This window comes from Phyllobates terribilis, unplaced genomic scaffold (genome assembly GCF_046119375.1).
Source record: "Phyllobates terribilis strain yellow unplaced genomic scaffold, ASM4611937v1 Scaffold_9__5_contigs__length_417890890, whole genome shotgun sequence".
In the NCBI taxonomy this organism is placed as follows: domain Eukaryota; kingdom Metazoa; phylum Chordata; class Amphibia; order Anura; family Dendrobatidae; genus Phyllobates; species Phyllobates terribilis.
This window is the reverse complement of record NW_027362769.1, coordinates 351,677,219-351,697,116: the sequence shown is the minus strand read 5'-3', so window position 1 is coordinate 351,697,116 and position 19,898 is coordinate 351,677,219. Positions and strand designations below refer to the sequence as shown.

The 19,898-nt window shown below is 43.5% G+C and overlaps 1 protein-coding gene across 2 annotated transcripts in view; it reads left to right on the top strand.

Moving 5' to 3' along the window:
* The window catches only part of MAD1L1 (mitotic arrest deficient 1 like 1), a 751,355-nt gene that overhangs the window by 179,883 nt on the left and 551,574 nt on the right, over positions 1-19,898 (top strand). For both annotated transcript variants that reach the window (XM_073648135.1, XM_073648136.1), the window contains exon 11: positions 8,203-8,347. In XM_073648135.1, the coding sequence (XP_073504236.1) occupies positions 8,203-8,347 (145 nt within the window). The remainder of the gene's footprint in view (positions 1-8,202; positions 8,348-19,898) is intronic.

Sequence of the window (19,898 nt, the reverse complement as noted above, 5' to 3'; positions counted from 1 at the left end):
GAAGACTCCACCCAAAGTCTAATACTTTGTAGGGGATGAGGCATGACGTTATATCTTTATTTAGGCATCACCAGTGAGGGTCTCCTTTAGATATAACACTGGTGGGGGATTACTAAGCAAAATGTACCAGAATTCTGTCTCCTATTGTCTTATTGCCCCTACCCAATCTTCCTAACTCCCCTTCCCGATCTATCACAATTAATGACACCAGGCTTTCCGCAGTACCGGAAGTTCGCTGCCTTGGAGTAACCCTTGACTCTGCCCTGTCTTTCAAACCACACATCCAAGCCCTCACCACCTCCTGCCACGTCCAACTCAAAAATATTTCCAGAATCCATCCTTTCCACAACCTTCCTCAACCTTGAATAAACTAAAATGTTAGTGCATGCCCTCATCATTTCCCGCCTTAAAGGGGTTGTCCGGTCTAAAGTGATAAGTCTGCAGACACTGTGCGCTGCTGGGATTCGCCGATATGAGACCCGGGACCGGAGGCTGTGTATACGTTATACATACCCCCGGCCATTCAGCGCTGCCTCTCTCTATTCACGTGTATGGAGCGCGGCCACACCCGTCTCGTGACGTGGACGTCCAGTGGACGCGTCCGACTAGATGGCGAGGCCTCGCTCAATAGAAGTGCATAGAGAGCGAGGCCATGCCCACTGGCCGGAGGTATGTATAACACATACCCTCTGTTACCGGGTCTCATAACGGCGAATCCTCACAACGCACAGTGCCTGCGCTTGGGGGATTCATAAATCTGCAGTCACGTAGAGTGACTGCAGACTTGTCACTTTTGACCGGACAACCCCTTTAACTAATGCAACATCCTCCTCTGTGGCCTCCCTGCTAACACTCTCGCACCTCTCCAGTCCATCCTCAACTCTGCTGCCCGACTAATTCACCTCTCTCCACTCTACTCCTCTGCTTCCCCTTTATGAAAATCCATTTATTGACTCCCAATTTCCCAACAATTTATCCAGTTGAAACTATTCACACTGACCTACAAAGCCATCCATAACCTGTCACCCCGGATATATCCAAACTAATCTCCCGATATCTTTAAACATGCAACCTCCGGTCCTTCCAAGACCCCCTTCTCTTTTCCACTCGTACATTCCTCACCCAATCGCCTCCAAGACTTCTCCCGAGTATCTCCCATCCTCTGGAATTCTGTGCCCCAACACGTCCGTTTCCACCACATTCGGATCCTTCAGCTGGAACCTGACAACCTATCTCTTCAAGAAAGCCTACAGCCTCTGCTGACCCTGCTGCCATATCAGCACTACAGGAGCTGCTGCAACCCCCCAACCTACTGTCTCCTGCCCCCTCATCCTGTAGACTGTAAGCCCGCAAGGGCAGGGTCCTCTCCCCTCTGTACCAGTCTATCATTGTTAGTTTGTTCACTAAATATTATATTTGTATCTTGTATTTAACGCCTTCTTATGCACAGCACCAAGGTATTAATGATGCTTTAAAAATAAATAATAATAAACTGTCCTAAGCCGTCTATATGGGAATGTAGGTCATAGGAAGCTGAATAAAATGATACCTTGATATCTGTGATCCAATGTTTTATTCAAAAGTAATCCACATTTTTCTTAATATGTAAATGAGCTGTTAAGATCTATGGGCCGGACATAGATCTCCCTGAGAATCTGTATCCAGAGCTTACTTTAAATGAAAGGGTGTGAGACATGTAAGGACTGACAGTCTGCTCTCCTGATCTACATATCTCACACTTTCCTTTAATTTAAAATAAGCTCTGGAGGCAGATTCTCAGGGAGATCTGTGTCCCATCCATAGATCTTAACAGCTCATTTACATATTAAGAAATATATCTGATGTGCCAGATTTATCAAGTGTGTGCCACTGTAAATTGCTGCCTGCCTTGTGGTATCAACAACTGGCTAGGAGAGGCATATGACAGCTGCAGCCAAACATCATATACTGATTGGCTGCAGCCTTCACATTCGTTCCAATCCGCATCTATTGAATGGATGCAATATTCACATGACACCCCACACCTTCCACTGGTCCTGAGAATCAAGGAGTTGCCTCCCTGCATACCCCTCAGTGATTTTTCCTGCATGCAGGGTATGCACTGTGCAGTGGGACAGCAGCTTAGTAGGGGACTTGAGTGCTACACCACCATTCATTCTTGGAATTAGTTGGAGACCCAGAAGTTAAACCTGCACCAATTATCCTAGGAATATGCTACCACTTTATAGGATGGAAATTAAGGGGTTTCCTCCCTGCATACCCCTCAATGATTTTTTCCTGCATGCAGGTTATCCACTGTGCAGGGGACCTGCAACACAGTTGAGACAGCAGTGCTACACCACTCTTCATTCTCGGAATCAGTGGCGGACCCAGAAGCTAAACCTGCACCAATTATCCTAGCAGTATGCTATCACTTTATAGGATGAGAATAAGTGGTTCCTCCCTGCATACCACTCACTGATTTTTCCTGCCCGGAGGGTATCCACTGTGCAAGGGGACCTGCAACACAGTTAGGACAGCAGCTTAGAAGGGACAACAGTGCTACACCACCCTTCATTCTCGGAATCAGTAGTGAAGATAGAAATTAAATCTACACCAATTATCCTAGCAATATGCTACCACTTTATAGGACGGGAATAAGTGGTTGCCTCCCTGCATACCTACCCCTTCCTGATTTTTTCAGCATGCTGGGCATCCACTATGCAAGGGGACGTGTAACACAGTTGGGACAGCAGTGCTACACCACCCTTCATTCTCGGAATCAGTGGCGGACCCTGAAGTTAAACCTGCGCCAATTATCCTAGCAATATGCTATCATTTTGTAGGATGGGAATTAAGGTGTTGCCTCCCTGCATACCCCTCACTTATTTTTCTTGCACGCAGGGTATCCACTGTGCAAGGGGACCTGCAGCACAGTTTGACAGCAGCTTAGAAGGGACAACAGTGCTACACCACCCTTCATTCTCGGAATCAGTGGCAGACCCAGAAGCTCAACCTGCACCAATTATCCAAGCAATATGCTATCACTTTATAAGATGGGAATTACCCTTTAATCTACATTCACTAGTTGTTTGCATGTGGAAGTGCTGTGAGGTTTATCTGCTTCTGCAAGCAATCAAGGAGTGACGGCTCCTGTTATTACAGGCCGTCTGGTTACCAGATTGGACTAGAACTAATTTAGCTTTTATAATGGGGTATTTGCTACCTATTGATACACTTGGAGATGACGGTCACATCTTCTATAGGGTTGCAGCCTCCATTGCCAGTGGGTCACAGGTAATCAATAGGACCTGAAACACTTCCCTCTATTTCTACCTCGTCCTCCATTACCTTGAATTGTAAATGTAATGTTTGTAGTTAATCATATCTGAAATGTATTTTTTTTTTCCTTTTCTGAAATGGATACACGTCCCCCTATTCCCCTCAAGGCATGCAAAAAGACGGATTATTCGCAGCAAGCCTCTTTGTTCGCACAATATCTAATCAATGGCATAGCCCTATTATTTTGCCTCTGGCTGTTCCCAGTGATGCTTGCTGGAAAATAGTCTTCATTGGAGTCTGATAAATGACAGCTATCACCGAGATTAAGGCCCAAAGCGGCAGTGGAAATTGTTTAATGTTTGAGATTCCAATCTCCGTTAGAACTTTTTCTTTTTTTGTAAGTCCTGTCTCTTCGGAGAATGTCTTAAAACGCGTTGGATCAGAAATGTAACAACTTGCAATATCTGCACAGCACTACATGATTATCTGAATCATTGGAATATGTGGGGCTAAGACATAAGGAGATGCAAATATAGTGGGATATTTGTTAACAAACTGCACAAGTTGAAAGAAGATGACAAGACGCGTTTTCCGACGCGATTAAAATATTAATTATGGAAGGAAATGAAATATTTGTTTTGTAGCGAAACATAACTAAAACATATTTCTTCTGATGTTAAGCCTTTCTCCGCATCCCCCCGGCTTTACATTATTTTTCATGTCTATAAACGGGGGGTCGAGTTTTCCCTACGTCGATCCTCTCCTTGCCATGTAAATAAAAAATGAACATGGCGTCCAGTCAGTTTGAGGAGCGATCAGCGGGATGGCGCGGGGAATGGAACATAACATTTACTTCTGAGGATGATTTGTTTTGAAATTTAAGAGCTTTGAAAATGCCACTGTGCTCGAGGAGCGAGCCGGCCCAGGTTTACTGCGCTGCGAGGGAAGACGGCGTAGTGGCTGCTATTTATATGCTCTGCCTTGTTTATTTCTTACAGTTATGTGTAAAGACCCCGGAGTTTAGTAATATAGGAAAAAAATGTTCTGCTAATCTGAAGTCGACCACATCCCTTGGATAGGTAGATACATCGATAGGAGATTGATATATAGATCATAACAACAAAAAAAAAATGCAAAATACATTTTTAACTGCATTATTGCCATAGTACTTTGAAGTTCTTAGCACACAAATTGGTCAACGCGTGTGTGCCCACCGGCCACGACAACCTACACTATCAGTTTTCCTTCAATAGGGTTGACCTTGATATGGCTGATGAGCACACACAAGTTGGCCAATTTGCCAAGTAACTCATTTGCTTAAGTATAGTTTACATGGAAGTAATGCAGGTCAGAATTCCTTTATTCAGTGTTTGCAGACATCTTTGCGCACACAGTGGCTCCTGCAGTTTTTGTATGGATATATCGCTGTCACTGCAATGTGCACATGTTCATATTTTGTTAAGAGATGATTGTCAGGTTTTTTTTTTTTGCAGATATACGTGGAATATGTATTAGATAATGGGTGGATAAATATGGGATATAAATATAGAATCTTTGGATATGGGATAGATTTTTTTTTATTGTTGATATATTAAATATGTATTAGATAATGGCTGGATAGATATTGGATAGTGATATGGGAGGGGCGTATATTGGACGGACTGGTGGATGGACGGATGGGTCGATATAGGACGGGCGGATATGGAACTGGCAGACAGACTTGCCGATATGGGACGGGCTGACATGGTACGGGCGGACGGATTGAGGCATGGGATGGATGGGCAGATACGGGACGGGCTGGCGGATATGGGGCGGACTGGCAGGCGGACAGTCAGGCAGATATCGGGCGGACGGATTGAGGTATGGGATGGACGGATATGAGGTAGATATGAGAAAGAGATGAGATTGAAGATGACGATTCTCTCTAGTTTTTGTTTGTGTCTCTTTTTTGCCCATGAATCTTATTTTGCATCTGTTTCTTTCCATCTGTCGGTCTATCGTCTGTTTATCTAGTTTATATATAGAGATGTATAAATTAGATAAATGCAAAAACAATACTGATAAAAAAAAAAAGTAAGCTTCATAAATAATAAGTAGAGGGACAGAGGAAATTGTCTGCTTCAGTCTGTCCGATCTTTCTCTATAATAAATGTATCTATAAAAAAAAAAATAAATTGCAGTACTCCATCCAATATTCAGTGTGATAAGGACTTTATTTAGCCCCAAAGTGACGTTTCAGTCCAAACACTAGGAGCCTGATTCATCATGACACTAGTTGTGCTCACCGGTCCTAATGATCGGGGCCGCTGGAGTCAGATGCACCTAAGTCATTAGGAGGCGTCCACCACTTATTGAATTAAGTGCATTTTACTGCTGCCGTGCGCCTCCACCGGAAAGGTTACTGACTGCAGTATGTTTCCGGTGTAAGCTAGTCCGCTAAAGTGGTGTAATTTATGAAGAATTTGTCAGGTGGGTGTCACCACACCCCATCCCACACAATCTCAAATTGAGTTGTGCAGAAATTTTGCGACATTTTAAGTTGTTTTACACCATAAACCTGGCGAAAACACCTTCTTGTTTTGGCCCTAGGATTTTGGATTGAAATTTCCCATTTGGGCTTAATTTAAGATCTCACCGCATGGATTTTGGAATGGTCATTTTTAATTTTTTTGGGTGAGTTAATTATTTGCTTCTGGATTTGTGGACCTGATATGGAAGGTTGCACTTGATTTAGACCATATGTAAGGTGCCCCAGTGAGGTAGTCGTCGGCGAGCTGTGGCCCATGCTTGCTCTGGCACCCTTGATACAACTTAAGCCCTGGTTCCCAATTTAGGTGAAGCATCTCTGCTGCTCTGTTCTCTAGCCCTAGAGAATCTTCCTCACCAGTGACAGTATATCTGGATCTGAGTTCTCTCTACGTCCTAGACTTGAGTCCTAACTTCTTCTGCAGTCCTACAGACAGAATGCGCCCCTATGTCCCCAAAAACTCTTTTTTGAGGTTCCTAGGTCGGCTAAGGGGACTCCTGTGAAGAGGTTCTTGCTTCTGATGATCCACTGTCGGGGATACTAGGCCCACGTCTACCCTAGCAGCCAGTATATGGAGCCTGTCTATCTTCTCTCAAGTACACTGTACACTACTGAACTATTCACTTCCTGTATTTAACAATAGCACTGGGTTCCCCCTCCCTCTGTTGGGCTGGATCATCACAGGTAGCCCCTTATTTGGACCTAACTGCTGCCCAAAGAGATCTAACTTTTGGGAACATGCTTTTTAACCCTTTTAGTGGCAGAGGGAAGCTACTTCCTTCACCAGTACAGCATGTGAACCTACAAAATATCACAGTGCTGCTTCAGTTTTTCCTTCTTTCTTTCATTCTTTTTTTTTTCTTTCTTTCTTCCATTTTTTTTAATTTCTTTCCTTATTCCTTTTCTTACTTTTTCTTTTTTTTGTTTTTCTTTAACTTCTTTTTTAAGTTCTTTCTCTTTTCTTTATTTTCTTTCTTTTCTTCTTTCTCTATCCTTCATTTTCCTTCTTTCTTTTTCCTTCATTTTCTTTTTCTTTCATTCTTTTTCTTTCACTTTCTTTTTTCCCCCCTTTTTTTCCTTTATTTTTCTTTCTTTCTCCCTCCCATTTTGATGTCTACCCTGTTTCTAGCTTGTTGATCATAGGATGCTGACGCCAGACTGAAGCTCCGTCTCTGACTGTAACAAAACCTTCTCCTTGTTGATATCACCGCGGGTTCAGGCCCTTTCATGGGAAATTCATCTGAGTGAATGTGTCTCTCACCTCTTTATGTGTTCAATTTGCAAGTGAATGATGGAGCTCGGATTGATCCGCCTTTGTAAAACGTGACCGTTCCACCAGGGCTTTTTTTAGTGTTTTTTTTTATGTAAGCTAATTAAAGTCGTGAGCAGAAGCATTGATGGACATTCTGCAATTAAATGACATGTTTTTGGCGGTAAGATATAGAGCCAGAACAGTGAACCTACCCACCTGAATGTGCCGCGGAAAGAATTCGATTTCACAGCTGCTGATTATAACATTGAGCTGTAAAGAGTTCGGCTTTAACCTGTATCTTAAAATCGCTTTTTAATTCCTCTACAGTAACACATTGCTAATTTAGCTTTGTACTTTTTAATCACTTATACCCGGCGGTCGGGTCGGGCAGTAATAATTGCAGAAGTGGAATTGAGTTTTAAAGGCCATTTGAAGATGTCTTACAGCATAATTTAAAGGGGCGGTCAGCTACCTGGACAGCCCCTTTATAAATGAAGTAGTCCCCATTCTAAAATAAAAATAACAGAAACTCGCCTCCTGCTCAGCCGCCAGTCCAGCGAAGTCATTGCCGGGTCTGCTGGGATTCACGTGGCCTTGTTATGCCACGTGTGCCCTGCAGGCATGGCAGACCCGTGACTACATCGCTGGAATTGCATCTGTGAACGGGTAGTGGACAACCCCTTGTAAAGTGGATCTGTCATTAGATTTCACAATGCAAACTGCATACGTTAAAGTAGATCCTTTAGACCTGATGAGGCTGGTATACTTACCTACAAAAGCTATGGGTCTAACATTAAAATGCAAAATTTATGCTCGGGCAGGAAAACTTTTAATACAGCCGTTAAGACATGGATTTTAAAAAAAGAGTACACCAGCCTCATCAGGTCTAAGAGATGTGTTTACTAATGTATGTCGATGGTGTGACATCTGGTGACAGATCTTCTGCTTTGTATTAGTTTTGCTGATAAATAAAGCCTACATTGCAATATTAAATAGATCTTAGACCCAATGAGGCTGGTGTACTTGCAATACAAAGCCATGTTAAAATATCTCTAATATTTGTCATGCTAATTTTCTAAATTTCTTGTAAATAAAGCCTACATTGTGTTTTTTTTTTTTTTTCGTGTATGATTCTCACTTGGGTTTCTTTGCTTTCTTCTAGCACCCGGATGCTGGAGGGCGCCCGGCAGAAGCTGCAGGATGAGCTGCTGAAAACGCAAAGCAACTTCCTTGAGGAGAAGAAGAAGAGAGAGCAGATTGATGCGTTGGTGAGACGTCTGCAGAAGAGGGTACTGCTACTCAGCAAGGTAAAGTGCTGCCCCCCGGAGGACGTGTATGAGGCTGTAGGACCTTTTCTTTCTGTAACCAAAAACTTTTTAAAGGAACCAACATTTTTTTTTTTTTTTTTTTTTTTTTTTTTATAAAGATCTTGCTGATCTGCTTGTTGTCATTTTAATACAATCCCTGTTTTCTCTGCTGCAGATCTTGCAGTGCTCAGAATGCTGAGCTCTGTGTAACCCCGCCCACATCACTGATTGGCAGCTTTCTGCCTTTGCACGATAAGCTGCCAATCATTGGTGGGGGTGTGGTTGGACTAGGCTTGTGACACCTAGTCCTCTAGTGATAATCTCCTGCTGATAAAACACTTCTTTTATTGAAACAGCCTAGTAAGTGACACATTGCTGGAATCAGGGCCTCTGTCCCTACATCATTGTGTTCTCAGATTGCATAGCAAAAAACTGCTGACAGATTCCCTTAAATATTTTGGCTTGTCATTAGATTTTTGTGAACTCCAATAAATTAATTCCAGGATTGTGTCAGGGTTGCGGAGTTACAGAACAAGAAGTTTTCTCCTGATTCCAGGACACAGCGGTTTAGGTAAATGGAAATGTACAGGCAGGCCGGCTATGGAAATGAATATAGAAATGACTTGTTATAGTGCTGTGCGGTGTCATTTCATCACCAAGAAAGATGCAGAGGGAAGAATAATACAACTGATTTACATCGCCGCCCACCGACTGCTTCATCACATCGAGCGACCCGCACCATAATAATAAAATCATAGTGATAATATTCCTATTACACGGAGAGGAGGGTAATTGTAGGGTCTGTGACGTCTCTAATTTATGGGGGGAGTAGTGCAGGGCAGTTTATGCCAGTTTTATACCATATTATTGGAATCTTTACTAGCTGTCAACAGCAGAAAAAGTATATTCTTTTTTTTTTTTTTAACATGTATGTTGCATCGTTTTGCTTATGGATCTTTTTTATACAGATTGGCAAAAGATTGTGTTGTTGTTTTTTTCTATAAAAACAAAAAAAAACAAAAGTCAAACTGATGTATTAGTTTTCCATAGAGTGCAATGTTCACCTGGTTGTGTTTTATTTTAAGGATTAAATAGTGGAGCAGACTGTGTTTTTTGCATCCTGTATTAAAACTTATATGTGCACAAGCGTGTGTCTAACTGATGCCCATTTTCCATACTTTTTTCCCATTATATTCCATGTAAATAATTTTTTTTACAGTACAAACGAATACATCAAGTACATTGCAAAAACGCGGAGTGAAGCGGGCCTTCTTCTCCACTGCCTCTGTCCCTTTCTCGGCCGCCTGTCCCTTTCTCGGCCGCCTGTCCCTTTCTCGGCCGCCTGTCCCTTTCTCGGCCGCCTGTCCCTTTCTCGGCCGCCTGTCCCTTTCTCGGCCGCCTGTCCCTTTCTCGGCCGCCTGTCCCTTTCTCGGCCGCCTGTCCCTTTCTCGGCCGCCTGTCCCTTTCTCGGCCGCCTGTCCCTTTCTCGGCCTCTGTCCCTTTCCTGCTCATCTATGGCTTTCTCTTTTTTTTCTGTCACTCTTTGTGCATTTCTCTCTTTCTCTCTCACAAACTTTGTTACTCTCCGTCTCTCACTTTCTTTTTGTCTCTTTCTCTCTTTTTCACAAATCCCTCTTTTTTTTTTACTTTCTCTTTCCCTCTTTTTATTTGTCTCTATCTCCCTCCCTTTCTCTTTCTCTGTCTCGCTCTATTTCTTTCTCTGTCTCTATTTTTCTCCATTTTCACAATCTTTTCTTTTTTTTTCCTTTTTGTCTTTTTAATTTTGTCTGTCTCTTTCCATGTGTCTCTCCCTCTGTCTCTCTCTGCCTTTTGCTTTTTGTCTGTCGCTCTTGCTTTCTCACTTTCTCCTGTGTGTGTTTATCTCTCTTAGTCTTTTTCTTTTTTTTACTCTCTTTTTGTCTTTCGGTCTCTGTCACTGTCTCTTTCTCTTTCTTTTTGTCTTTCGGTCTCTCTGTCACTGTCTCTTTCTCTCTTTCTTTTTGTCTTTCGGTCTCTCTGTCACTGTCTTTCTCTCTTTCTTTTTGTCTTTTGGTCTCTCTGTCACGGTCTCTTTCTCTTTCTTTTTGTCTTTCGGTCTCTCTGTCACTGTCTCTTTCTCTTTCTTTTTGTCTTTCGGTCTCTCTGTCACTGTCTTTCTCTTTCTTTTTGTCTTTCGGTCTCTCTGTCACTGTCTTTCTCTTTCTTTTTGTCTTTCGGTCTCTCTGTCACTGTCTTTCTCTCTTTCTTTTTGTCTTTCGGTCTCTCTGTCACTTTCTCTTTCTTTTTGTCTTTCGGTCTCTGTCACGGTCTTTCTCTCTTTCTTTTTGTCTTTCGGTCTCTCTGTCACTGTCTTTCTCTTTCTTTTTGTCTTTCGGTCTCTCTGTCACGGTCTCTTTCTCTCTTTCTTTTTGTCTTTCGGTCTCTCTGTCACTGTCTTTCTCTCTTTCTTTTTGTCTTTCGGTCTCTCTGTCACTGTCTTTCTCTCTTTCTTTTTGTCTTTCGGTCTCTCTGTCACTGTCTCTTTCTCTCTTTCTTTTTGTCTTTTGGTCTCTCTGTCACGGTCTCTTTCTCTTTCTTTTTGTCTTTCGGTCTCTGTCACTGTCTCTTTCTCTTTCTTTTTGTCTTTCGGTCTCTCTGTCACTGTCTTTCTCTTTCTTTTTGTCTTTCGGTCTCTCTGTCACTGTCTTTCTCTTTCTTTTTGTCTTTCGGTCTCTCTGTCACTGTCTTTCTCTCTTTCTTTTTGTCTCTCTGTCACTGTCTCTTTCTTTCTTTTTGTCTTTTGGTCTCTCTGTCACTGTCTCTTTCTCTCTTTCTTTTTGTCTTTCGGTCTCTCTGTCACTGTCTCTTTCTCTTTCTTTTTGTCTTTCGGTCTCTCTGTCACTGTCTTTCTCTCTTTCTTTTTGTCTTTTGGTCTCTCTGTCACTGTCTTTCTCTCTTTCTTTTTGTCTTTCGGTCTCTCTGTCACTGTCTTTCTCTCTTTCTTTTTGTCTTTCGGTCTCTCTGTCACTGTCTCTTTCTCTTTCTTTTTGTCTTTTGGTCTCTCTGTCACTGTCTTTCTCTCTTTCTTTTTGTCTTTTGGTCTCTCTGTCACTGTCTCTTTCTCTTTCTTTTTGTCTTTCGGTCTCTCTGTCACGGTCTCTTTCTCTCTTTCTTTTTGTCTTTCGGTCTCTATGTCACTGTCTTTCTCTCTTTCTTTTTGTCTTTCGGTCTCTCTGTCACTGTCTTTCTCTCTTTCTTTTTGTCTTTCGGTCTCTCTGTCACTGTCTTTCTCTCTTTCTTTTTGTCTTTCGGTCTCTCTGTCACGGTCTGTCTCTCTCGGTCTGTCTAGTTCCCTTTCTCTCTGTCTGTCTCTCATTCTTTATCTACAATCCTACATTTAGATTCTTCAAAGATTTCTTGGGTCAGGAATCAATGAGACTCATAAAATGCCGGACAAGTCTCCATGATTGCGCCATTTAATCAGGAATCTCTCGTTGGGTATTTCCACCCAGATTTCTTCTACCCATGTAAACGTCCACATAACGCAGATATTCTGCTTTGGGGAGAAAATAATGACTTATCATACTTTCTGGATTAGCATTTGCCGAGATTCATCGCATCGTGCTTCTCCCCCCTTCTTTTGAGTGTCGGTGTCAGAGCCGCCATAACTAATGACAACTTCTTTTAAGGTTAGGAGGACCAAACTAGTTATAGGATCCCATGCCAGTGATTATTGCGTACACATGGCCCCGTGGATTTTAGGGGAAGCGAGCTTTATGAGCGAGCCACTTCCACCGAGGCCAACTGCGGCCGAGTGATGGATCTCCGATTATGGAGTGGGAACTATTACATTTGTCATTCTCTTCCTTGGATGAGGCCTGTTGTAAGATCGTCACTAGTTATTAGTGATATATGGGGTAACGGACCCCCTGTGAATACGAGCCGGCGGGCTTTGACAGCCACATGCGGTGATATCAGGCACACATTACTTTAGTTGCTTGGGTTTTTTGGGAGAACATATATTACTGTAATAGTTTTGCTCTTCTGCATTAGGTGCTTTATGGGAAATAAGTGAACGCAGATCAGTATATGGATAAACACTACGTCCTTACACAATGTAATCGGGACATCTATGCCGGGGATGTGTAAATGTTGCAGTGTCGTGAGAGAGCCTACATGTAGCGTCATTCTGCAATGTTCACTTTCTATGAGGAAATTGGTCTAATGTCCTCCTCTTCATCCTGTGGACTCTCCATCCGATATGAAACTACAACTCCCAGTTTGCCCTATTAAGGCATCCAAACCTGTCGATTTTAGCAGAATCGACCTACCATCTAATGTGTATTGGGGGCTTCCCTAATCTCCTTCGACAGATGGTGTTGGAGAAGGTGAGGATCCAACCTGTTGAATTTCAACGGATGAAATGGAGGAGTCTGTAAGCGGCTTTCTCATAGAGACCGTAGGAGCGCTCTGCCGAGCCGGACGTTCCTGTATATCGGAGAGTCGGTGAGAGATGAGTGTTAGCCGAACCACCGTTGACCGACACCTATCTTTAGCCAACCGTAGTTTCCCAACAGCAAGAGAGATGTATGAAACCTTGCCAACTCTTAGAGTATCCAAGAGGGACCCTCAAAAAAGGGGCGACCTCCTTGACTTGTAAATGTCCCAGGCACAGTCCAATCCTCCTGAAATAACACGTCTGGAAAGTTCTCCCTTCTGTGCACTTTTTGGCGATAATGATGATGTAAATGCATGGACAGATTCTGGAAGGCAAAAAAAGTTTGGTAGCATTTCATTTTGTACCTGTACAGCTTCCACTCCTCACTGCTTAGAGTTTACTACAACTCTTCTTCCTTCTGGAGGAAAGCTAGTTTGCATAGATTTTTTCAATGAATTATTACCTGTAAGTAAAGGCAGGTCTTCAGACACATCAGATAGCATCGATCGTATTAATGATCGCTCTGTGCATAAGAGAGTGCTGTCAGTCAGTCTAACCAGGCTATAAAACGACCGCCACTCGGTGCTGGTGCTCTTTGGCTATGTTCACAAAGACCATCCAAGAGAAAAGGACTGATCTTTTTCTCAGGTGCCACCCTAGTTGCTTCCTTTTTTTTTTATGTCACCGATGAAGTGTGTTTATTCCTAAGCCAATAAAAAAGCCCTGAATGCAAAATGGGTGCAAATTGGAAGCCTTCTGATCTGCATCCATGTTTCATGGACCCCCATTGATGGACCAGGATAGAATGTTATGACTGTTACGGATCTAAAACTCAGATTCATGATTTTCTCAGATGTGCGAATAGATCCATTTATCTCTATGGGTCTGTATGCTGTCTGATAAAAAAACAATTTGACAGCACATGGACTCTTCACACGAGGGTGAATGCAGCTTTTGGTTTTATTTTATTTGCACTCATAAAGTGCTCTTGAGTTTCATCAGAGTTTGGTCCCATGTGTCAGTTTTTTGCACCGGAGTTTGGTTAGAGTTTCATCAGATTTTCTCAGATGGAAAAAAAATATGAATATTTCTCAACCTCTTTTCATCAAACAGTCCATGGAAAACAGACAGCACACAAATGACGTCCAATTTTTTTCAGGGACCCATAGATTTGCATTAGGGAGATTTATTCGAGACTCGGAGGGCCAGATGAAGCGTTCTTAGATGTGAAACAGCTATGTGTCTTCACTCTGTATTACCATACGATCAAAATAATTCGCCAGTGCTGAGTGCCACTTATTTTTCTTCTCTTCTCGTAATTTTTCGGATCAAAATCTTTCACTTCTCTGTGATTTTGTAACGACCACTCAGTCTGCAAAAATACATGGACATGAGAACAGCCCCATAGACAATAAAGGGTACAAGAGCTATCCCTTAGAACATGTACTTGGAAAACTAATGTCTGGATGAACCCTTTGGCTATGTTCACACGTCATGTTTTTTTTTGGCCTAAATTTTCTGCAGCGAAACCTGATCTTCAAGGGCATTTTGTTAAGGGTTTTTCTTGCAGTTTTTGTGCTTTTTTGGTGCATTTTTTTCACTGTCCTTCTGTCTCTTTTTATGCATGTACATAAAGTTCTGTGAAAAAAAATGAACCCCCTTCTATTTTGGCATCAAAAACGCTGATACAAATTTTAATGCGTTTTTGATGCATTTTTTCAGCGTTTTTTTCACCATCCATTACTTCCTTTGGGTGAAAAATTGCTGAAAGGTGAAATGCTCTATTTTCTAAAAAACCCAACGAAGGCACAAAATCCTAAACCAAAAAAAAACATAATGTGTGAACAGAGAATTCTGGTTTCTCATAGACTTTGCTGGTATTGCAAAAGGCAGCTGAAAATTTGCATTAAAAAACTGCATCAAAAAATTCTGAAAAAACATGATGTGTGAACATAGCCTTAAGTCTGCATGTACCAGTTTGATCCCTTCAAGAGAGCCGGTAGCCCGCCGGGAGATTTGTGGTGCCGGTGTATTTGGCTCTCAGAGAATTGTCCTATAAATGTAGATTTGATTTAAGGTTGTACTGTCTCCTTTAAATGTTGGATTTAATTTTTTTTTTTTCCAGCGGGGTCTTGAGATGGCGAATTAGGTGAACATTGATTAAAGTAGACTGATTGTTTGAAACGATTGTATTTCTAAGGTGTGTTTGAGACAATCAATACTAATCATATAAGTGACTTGCTGCAGCCCGTAGCGGCAGAGCTCCCTGCAAGGAAGCGCTCCGTGATTAAACTGTTTTGTGAATGTCAGACACATCTCATGATGTCTCCTCCTCGCACGGGGCTGATGAGCTCCGCAGCCTTCTGTCTCCTAATAAGCTGACACCTTCCCGTTTCCTCATTCAGCATCTGATCAATATACGAAGCCGGCTACTAGATGTCTGTGAAAAAGTGAAGATCTGGGTAAATTATAGAAGCCATAAATATCCGTTTATCTACTAATGACTAGATACTCTGTTATTTTTATAATCCCTCATATATACACTCTATGGATTTTCTTAATGGGGTCAGAAACTTTGGAAAACTAAACTTTATCTGCAAACTGAAAATTTTTCTGATTCGCTTTGTTCTAACACAAATCCTAGGGATAAGCCATCAATGTCTTTATAAGTAGACAAGCCAGTTAAGGTTAACCTTAGGATAGGTCATCAATATGAAATCCGCGGAGATCCGACACTGGAGATGCCCACCGATCAGCTGTTGCCAGCTCCGGTAGCGGCCGGATGTAAACAGTTATATGGAGTGGAACATGACCTGGGTTCCCCATGTCAGCAACTAGCTGAATGAACAGCTGATCTATGGGGGTGCTGTGTGCTGGACCCTCACCGATCTGATATTGATGGCCTATCTTACCGGTGGTTTATCAATGACATAGTAGTGGATTACTGAAAATGGTGACATCCTGTGATCGGGCCTCCAGTAATCCACCACTTGTTTCTAGCTGAAAACTCCAATATATAATATGAAATGACACTCTCCAAACTGCTTGTATGCTTCAATAACGGAATTGGGATTTTTGACCGTAAGATTAATGCCATCTAGATCACTGTCCAATATGCCACAGCCCATTGGGACACCCATTTAAATGGAATCTGTCCGCAGAATTCCACCCCCCACCCATACTATTTATATGCGCATGTAGCTCTTTCAAAGACAAGACCAGCAGTACCCTTACCCTGGCCAGTCCGTTCCTCCATTACTGAGAAATCAGCGTGTGATTTAACATGGAAATGAGTATGGCAATTTGAAGCCTCTGTCACTCCAGCTCTATTTCCCTCCCAGTGCCGCCTCCTTCTGCTTGACTGACTGACTCAGCCTCTATGCTACGTTACTTCAAGAAAAGGAACTGTGAATTATGCAAGAGGAGGTGGCGCTGGGCAGGGAATACAGCTGGAGTGACAGAGGCTTCAGATCTACAATAGCTCTTCAGCCTCATTTGCATATCAATTCAAACGCTGATTTCTCGGTAACAGAGGAACTTCAGGCAAAGGAGCCATTAGTTAAGCAAAAGTAGGCAACAATGGACAGGGAATAGAGCTGGAGTGACAGAGGCTTCAGATCTACCATAGCTCTTCAGCTTCATTTGCATATTAATTCAATGCTGATTTCTCATGGACTGGCTATGTAAAGATATTGCTGGAATTGTCTTTGAAATGGCTAAATGCACATATAAATAGTTCGGAGTGTGAAATCCTGATGACAGGTTTCCTTTGGAGCGATGGAGTGTGTGGCTGTCATGGCTAATTAACAGAAGCCGCGATAGTAGTATGAAGAAAGCTTTAGGTCAATTGGACTGTACTATGGATAATGGTGGCAGGAATTTGTCAGAAAATGTTGTGACTTTCCACTACTGCCGATTTTAATATTTCTTGGCCGTGTGCGTTCAGCGGCACTCTTAGGGCGAATGCTTATGGTGATGTTCATTCAGGTCACAAGACAGAACTTGTGGACATGATATGGACGAGAAAATACAATCATGTGTATTAGCCCTTAGAACACCAATCATAAAATTAAAACCAGTGTTGTTCATTGGGTTTTTCACGGACCAGATCTGAAAGTGAAAAAAATTGCAGCAAGCGATAGTTTCTTCCATATCGCCTATTCAAGTCAATGGGTTCGCAAAAAATTGGATCTGTGTAGCTTCTAATTTTTACCGATACATTGCCATTATTAACATGGGAAACTGTATTTCATCATATACATTTTACATATTTTTTATTGAAAATAGATGAAAATCATCTGAATTTTCTGGGTGAAAATAGGACAATTTTTTTCATACACTCATGTGAACATAGCCCAACTTTGACGAGGGTTAGGCCTCCTTCATCAAGTCAACGTTACTCAGAGATTGGCAGGAAAATCTCTGCCAGTCCTGGAACGTCACAACCTACGGAAAAAGTTCCACTTCCAAGATCTCATTACAAGGACTGAAATTGAGCCGTATGTACAGTTTTCAGAATAAAAGAACTGATATATACTGTCAAGATAATCACAAATATCACAGCCCGGGAAGGTCACGCAGAACCACCCACTGTGATCTCTGGAGCGAACAGTTCACGATTGGCCGACTGTTAACGGAGGAGGCCACAAGCTGTTTGCTCTAACAGGCCGGTTATCGGAAAACTGTGATGGTATGGTATATACATCTCCGGATTCCAACACATGGAATATGGGTATTTATCCTCGTACGATCATTGCTAACCCCATGATAACCTCCAGACTACTCACTGTGCTCCTACCAGTCGTTTTTACAGGCTGACTGGAGGCCTGATTCTGGTAGCTTATGGCTTCGGGGAGCAGTTACAGAACAAAAGGAACAGAACTATTATGTTTTATTTAAGCCAAAAGGGGGCAGTGTTTATAAAAAAAAAATATATATACAATAGATTTTACAAAGAGAACAAAATAATACAGTATATAGAGTTACAGAAAATAAAAGGGATAAAACAAAAGAAACTTACTACGCCGCTCTGAGACGAGTCAGCTAGCGGACAGAAGCAATCCGGTTGAAAACGTCTGATTAATGGGATCAATCTTACTCGACATGTATCTGACGCGCCCCCTGGGACATATTCCTTTTTGAGGGGAATACCCGGCACCGGATCAGATGGGGGGTTGTAGTCTCCGAGCGGCTGTGACCCGGCCCCGTGCCCAGGGCGTCAAGCTCAGTGTTGTGTGGCAGTCCTACAGATGTTATTAAGAGTTCTTTTGTGTCGACTACGCCACCCGTTGTGATGCGGTCACTGTGGCCGCCGCTGCAGCAGGGTCCGCTGAGGCTGATGGTGGGTGCGCAGCTTGGTGGGATAACCCCCAACGGGAGGGGTATAGCCTCAGAGGGGACAGGCGCAGAGGATGGGGGTTGTGGTGGTGTAGTGCAGACGGCAGTGAAGACAGAGTCGGGTTGTGCAGTTAAGGGTGTTTACTTACTGCAGATGTTGTACTGGTCACTCCAGCTGCTAGTGACCACCCGAGCCGTGCTGCGTCCACCAGGTCCTGGATCCAGCCAACCCCCAAACAAGTCCGGAGCGTGGCCCTGAGCTCTCTTTCTGTCCCGTTCTCTGGCCGCCCCCACCAGTAATCCACCTAGGTCCAGCTCCCTCGGGCCTTCTGTTGGGACACCCTTGGCCCTGGGTTCCCTGACCCTTCATGTGGTGTGCCTTCGGGGTGGATGTGATGGGTGACCGTGGCAGACGCTGCCCACGGTCTCCGGTCTCTGGCTGGGGAATGTTTTTACCCCCACCAGCTTGGGTTCCGGTACCCTGATGCCGACTCTTCACCCGGTGCTTTTAGTTGGGATCTCAGAGTCCTTCTCTTCTGTGCTCTGGGTCTCTCTCTTTTCTCCTCTCTCACTCTGGGTCTTTGTCTCCTCTGCTCCTGACTTGTTCTCTGCAGCTGATCCTCTCTGCATCTGATCCTCTGCATCTGACCCTGATCTTAGTTGGTGCCCACCTTATATACACCCTCTATGTGTGAGCTCAGGTGACCAGCACCCAATGAGCTCCTAACTTTACCCAGGCTGCTCCCCCTATCTGCCCCTACACTACATGGGATGTACCACCCCCCTCCCACTCCAGCCAGGAACAGACTCGGTCGTACCTGCACATTTCTAAGTGGGAGTACCGTCGGTCTGTTCCCCGGAAATGGGATGTGTGTAGTGCATGCAGCCTTCCGAGCTCAGTTCCACACTCCATCCTTACCCGGGAGTGGAATATCACACCTCTGGGTTGAGGTGCAATACCCCTGTAGCAGCCGAATCCTCAGGGTGCTACATTCCCCCCTGGTAAATCACAGCACGTCCTCGGGCTGCAAGGACAAAAACACCAAAACATACAAAATTTTCATATAAACATAATAAAACATATAAAACATTATATATATAAAACTTTTCATATAAACATTCTCGTCGTCTCTTGTTTCAGGTTCCTCCTCCGGACACTGTGCAACGTGTGTCCGGGAAAAGTGCGACAGTCTCTTAGAAAAACTGGTTTTCCTATAAAACCGGTAGGGGGCGCTTTAGGACGCGCAACTATATACAGGGGATATGGCCGCTCTCAGTCCTCGGCCAGGTAAGGAGGGAAAGGGAATGGCTGCTCACAGTCCTCAGCCTGTGGGATTAAGGGGTTAACGGGTAAACAGTTCACTCAGCTGGTCCCAACGGGGACTATATATAAGTATCAACAGTTTCTTTGGTACCCGGTCGGGTAACTATTTACATCACTTCTCTGCCGCACTCAACGGCGTCTTCCTCCTGCTCTTTGCTTTTTGCTGGTGGTAACTTCAGACCCGTCCGGGTCCTCTTGCTCCTCCTCCTCGCACCGCAACTCCTCCTCCGTCAGGCGGCGTACGTGGAGGGCGTAAGGTCCTTTGGCACACTTGTGCCGGGTGAAGGTGACCTCGTCTCCGATGTAGAGGTCACGACCTCTGTGCCCCTCCGGCAGATGGGACTCCACGTCTCTGCGCGTGACAAAGACGTCGCCGGGGGTGTTGTTGTCTCTGATAAAGCCCCACCCATGCTGCAGGTTAAACTTTATCACTGTCCCGATGGTGCGGGGACAATGCGCTGCACGGGGGTCCC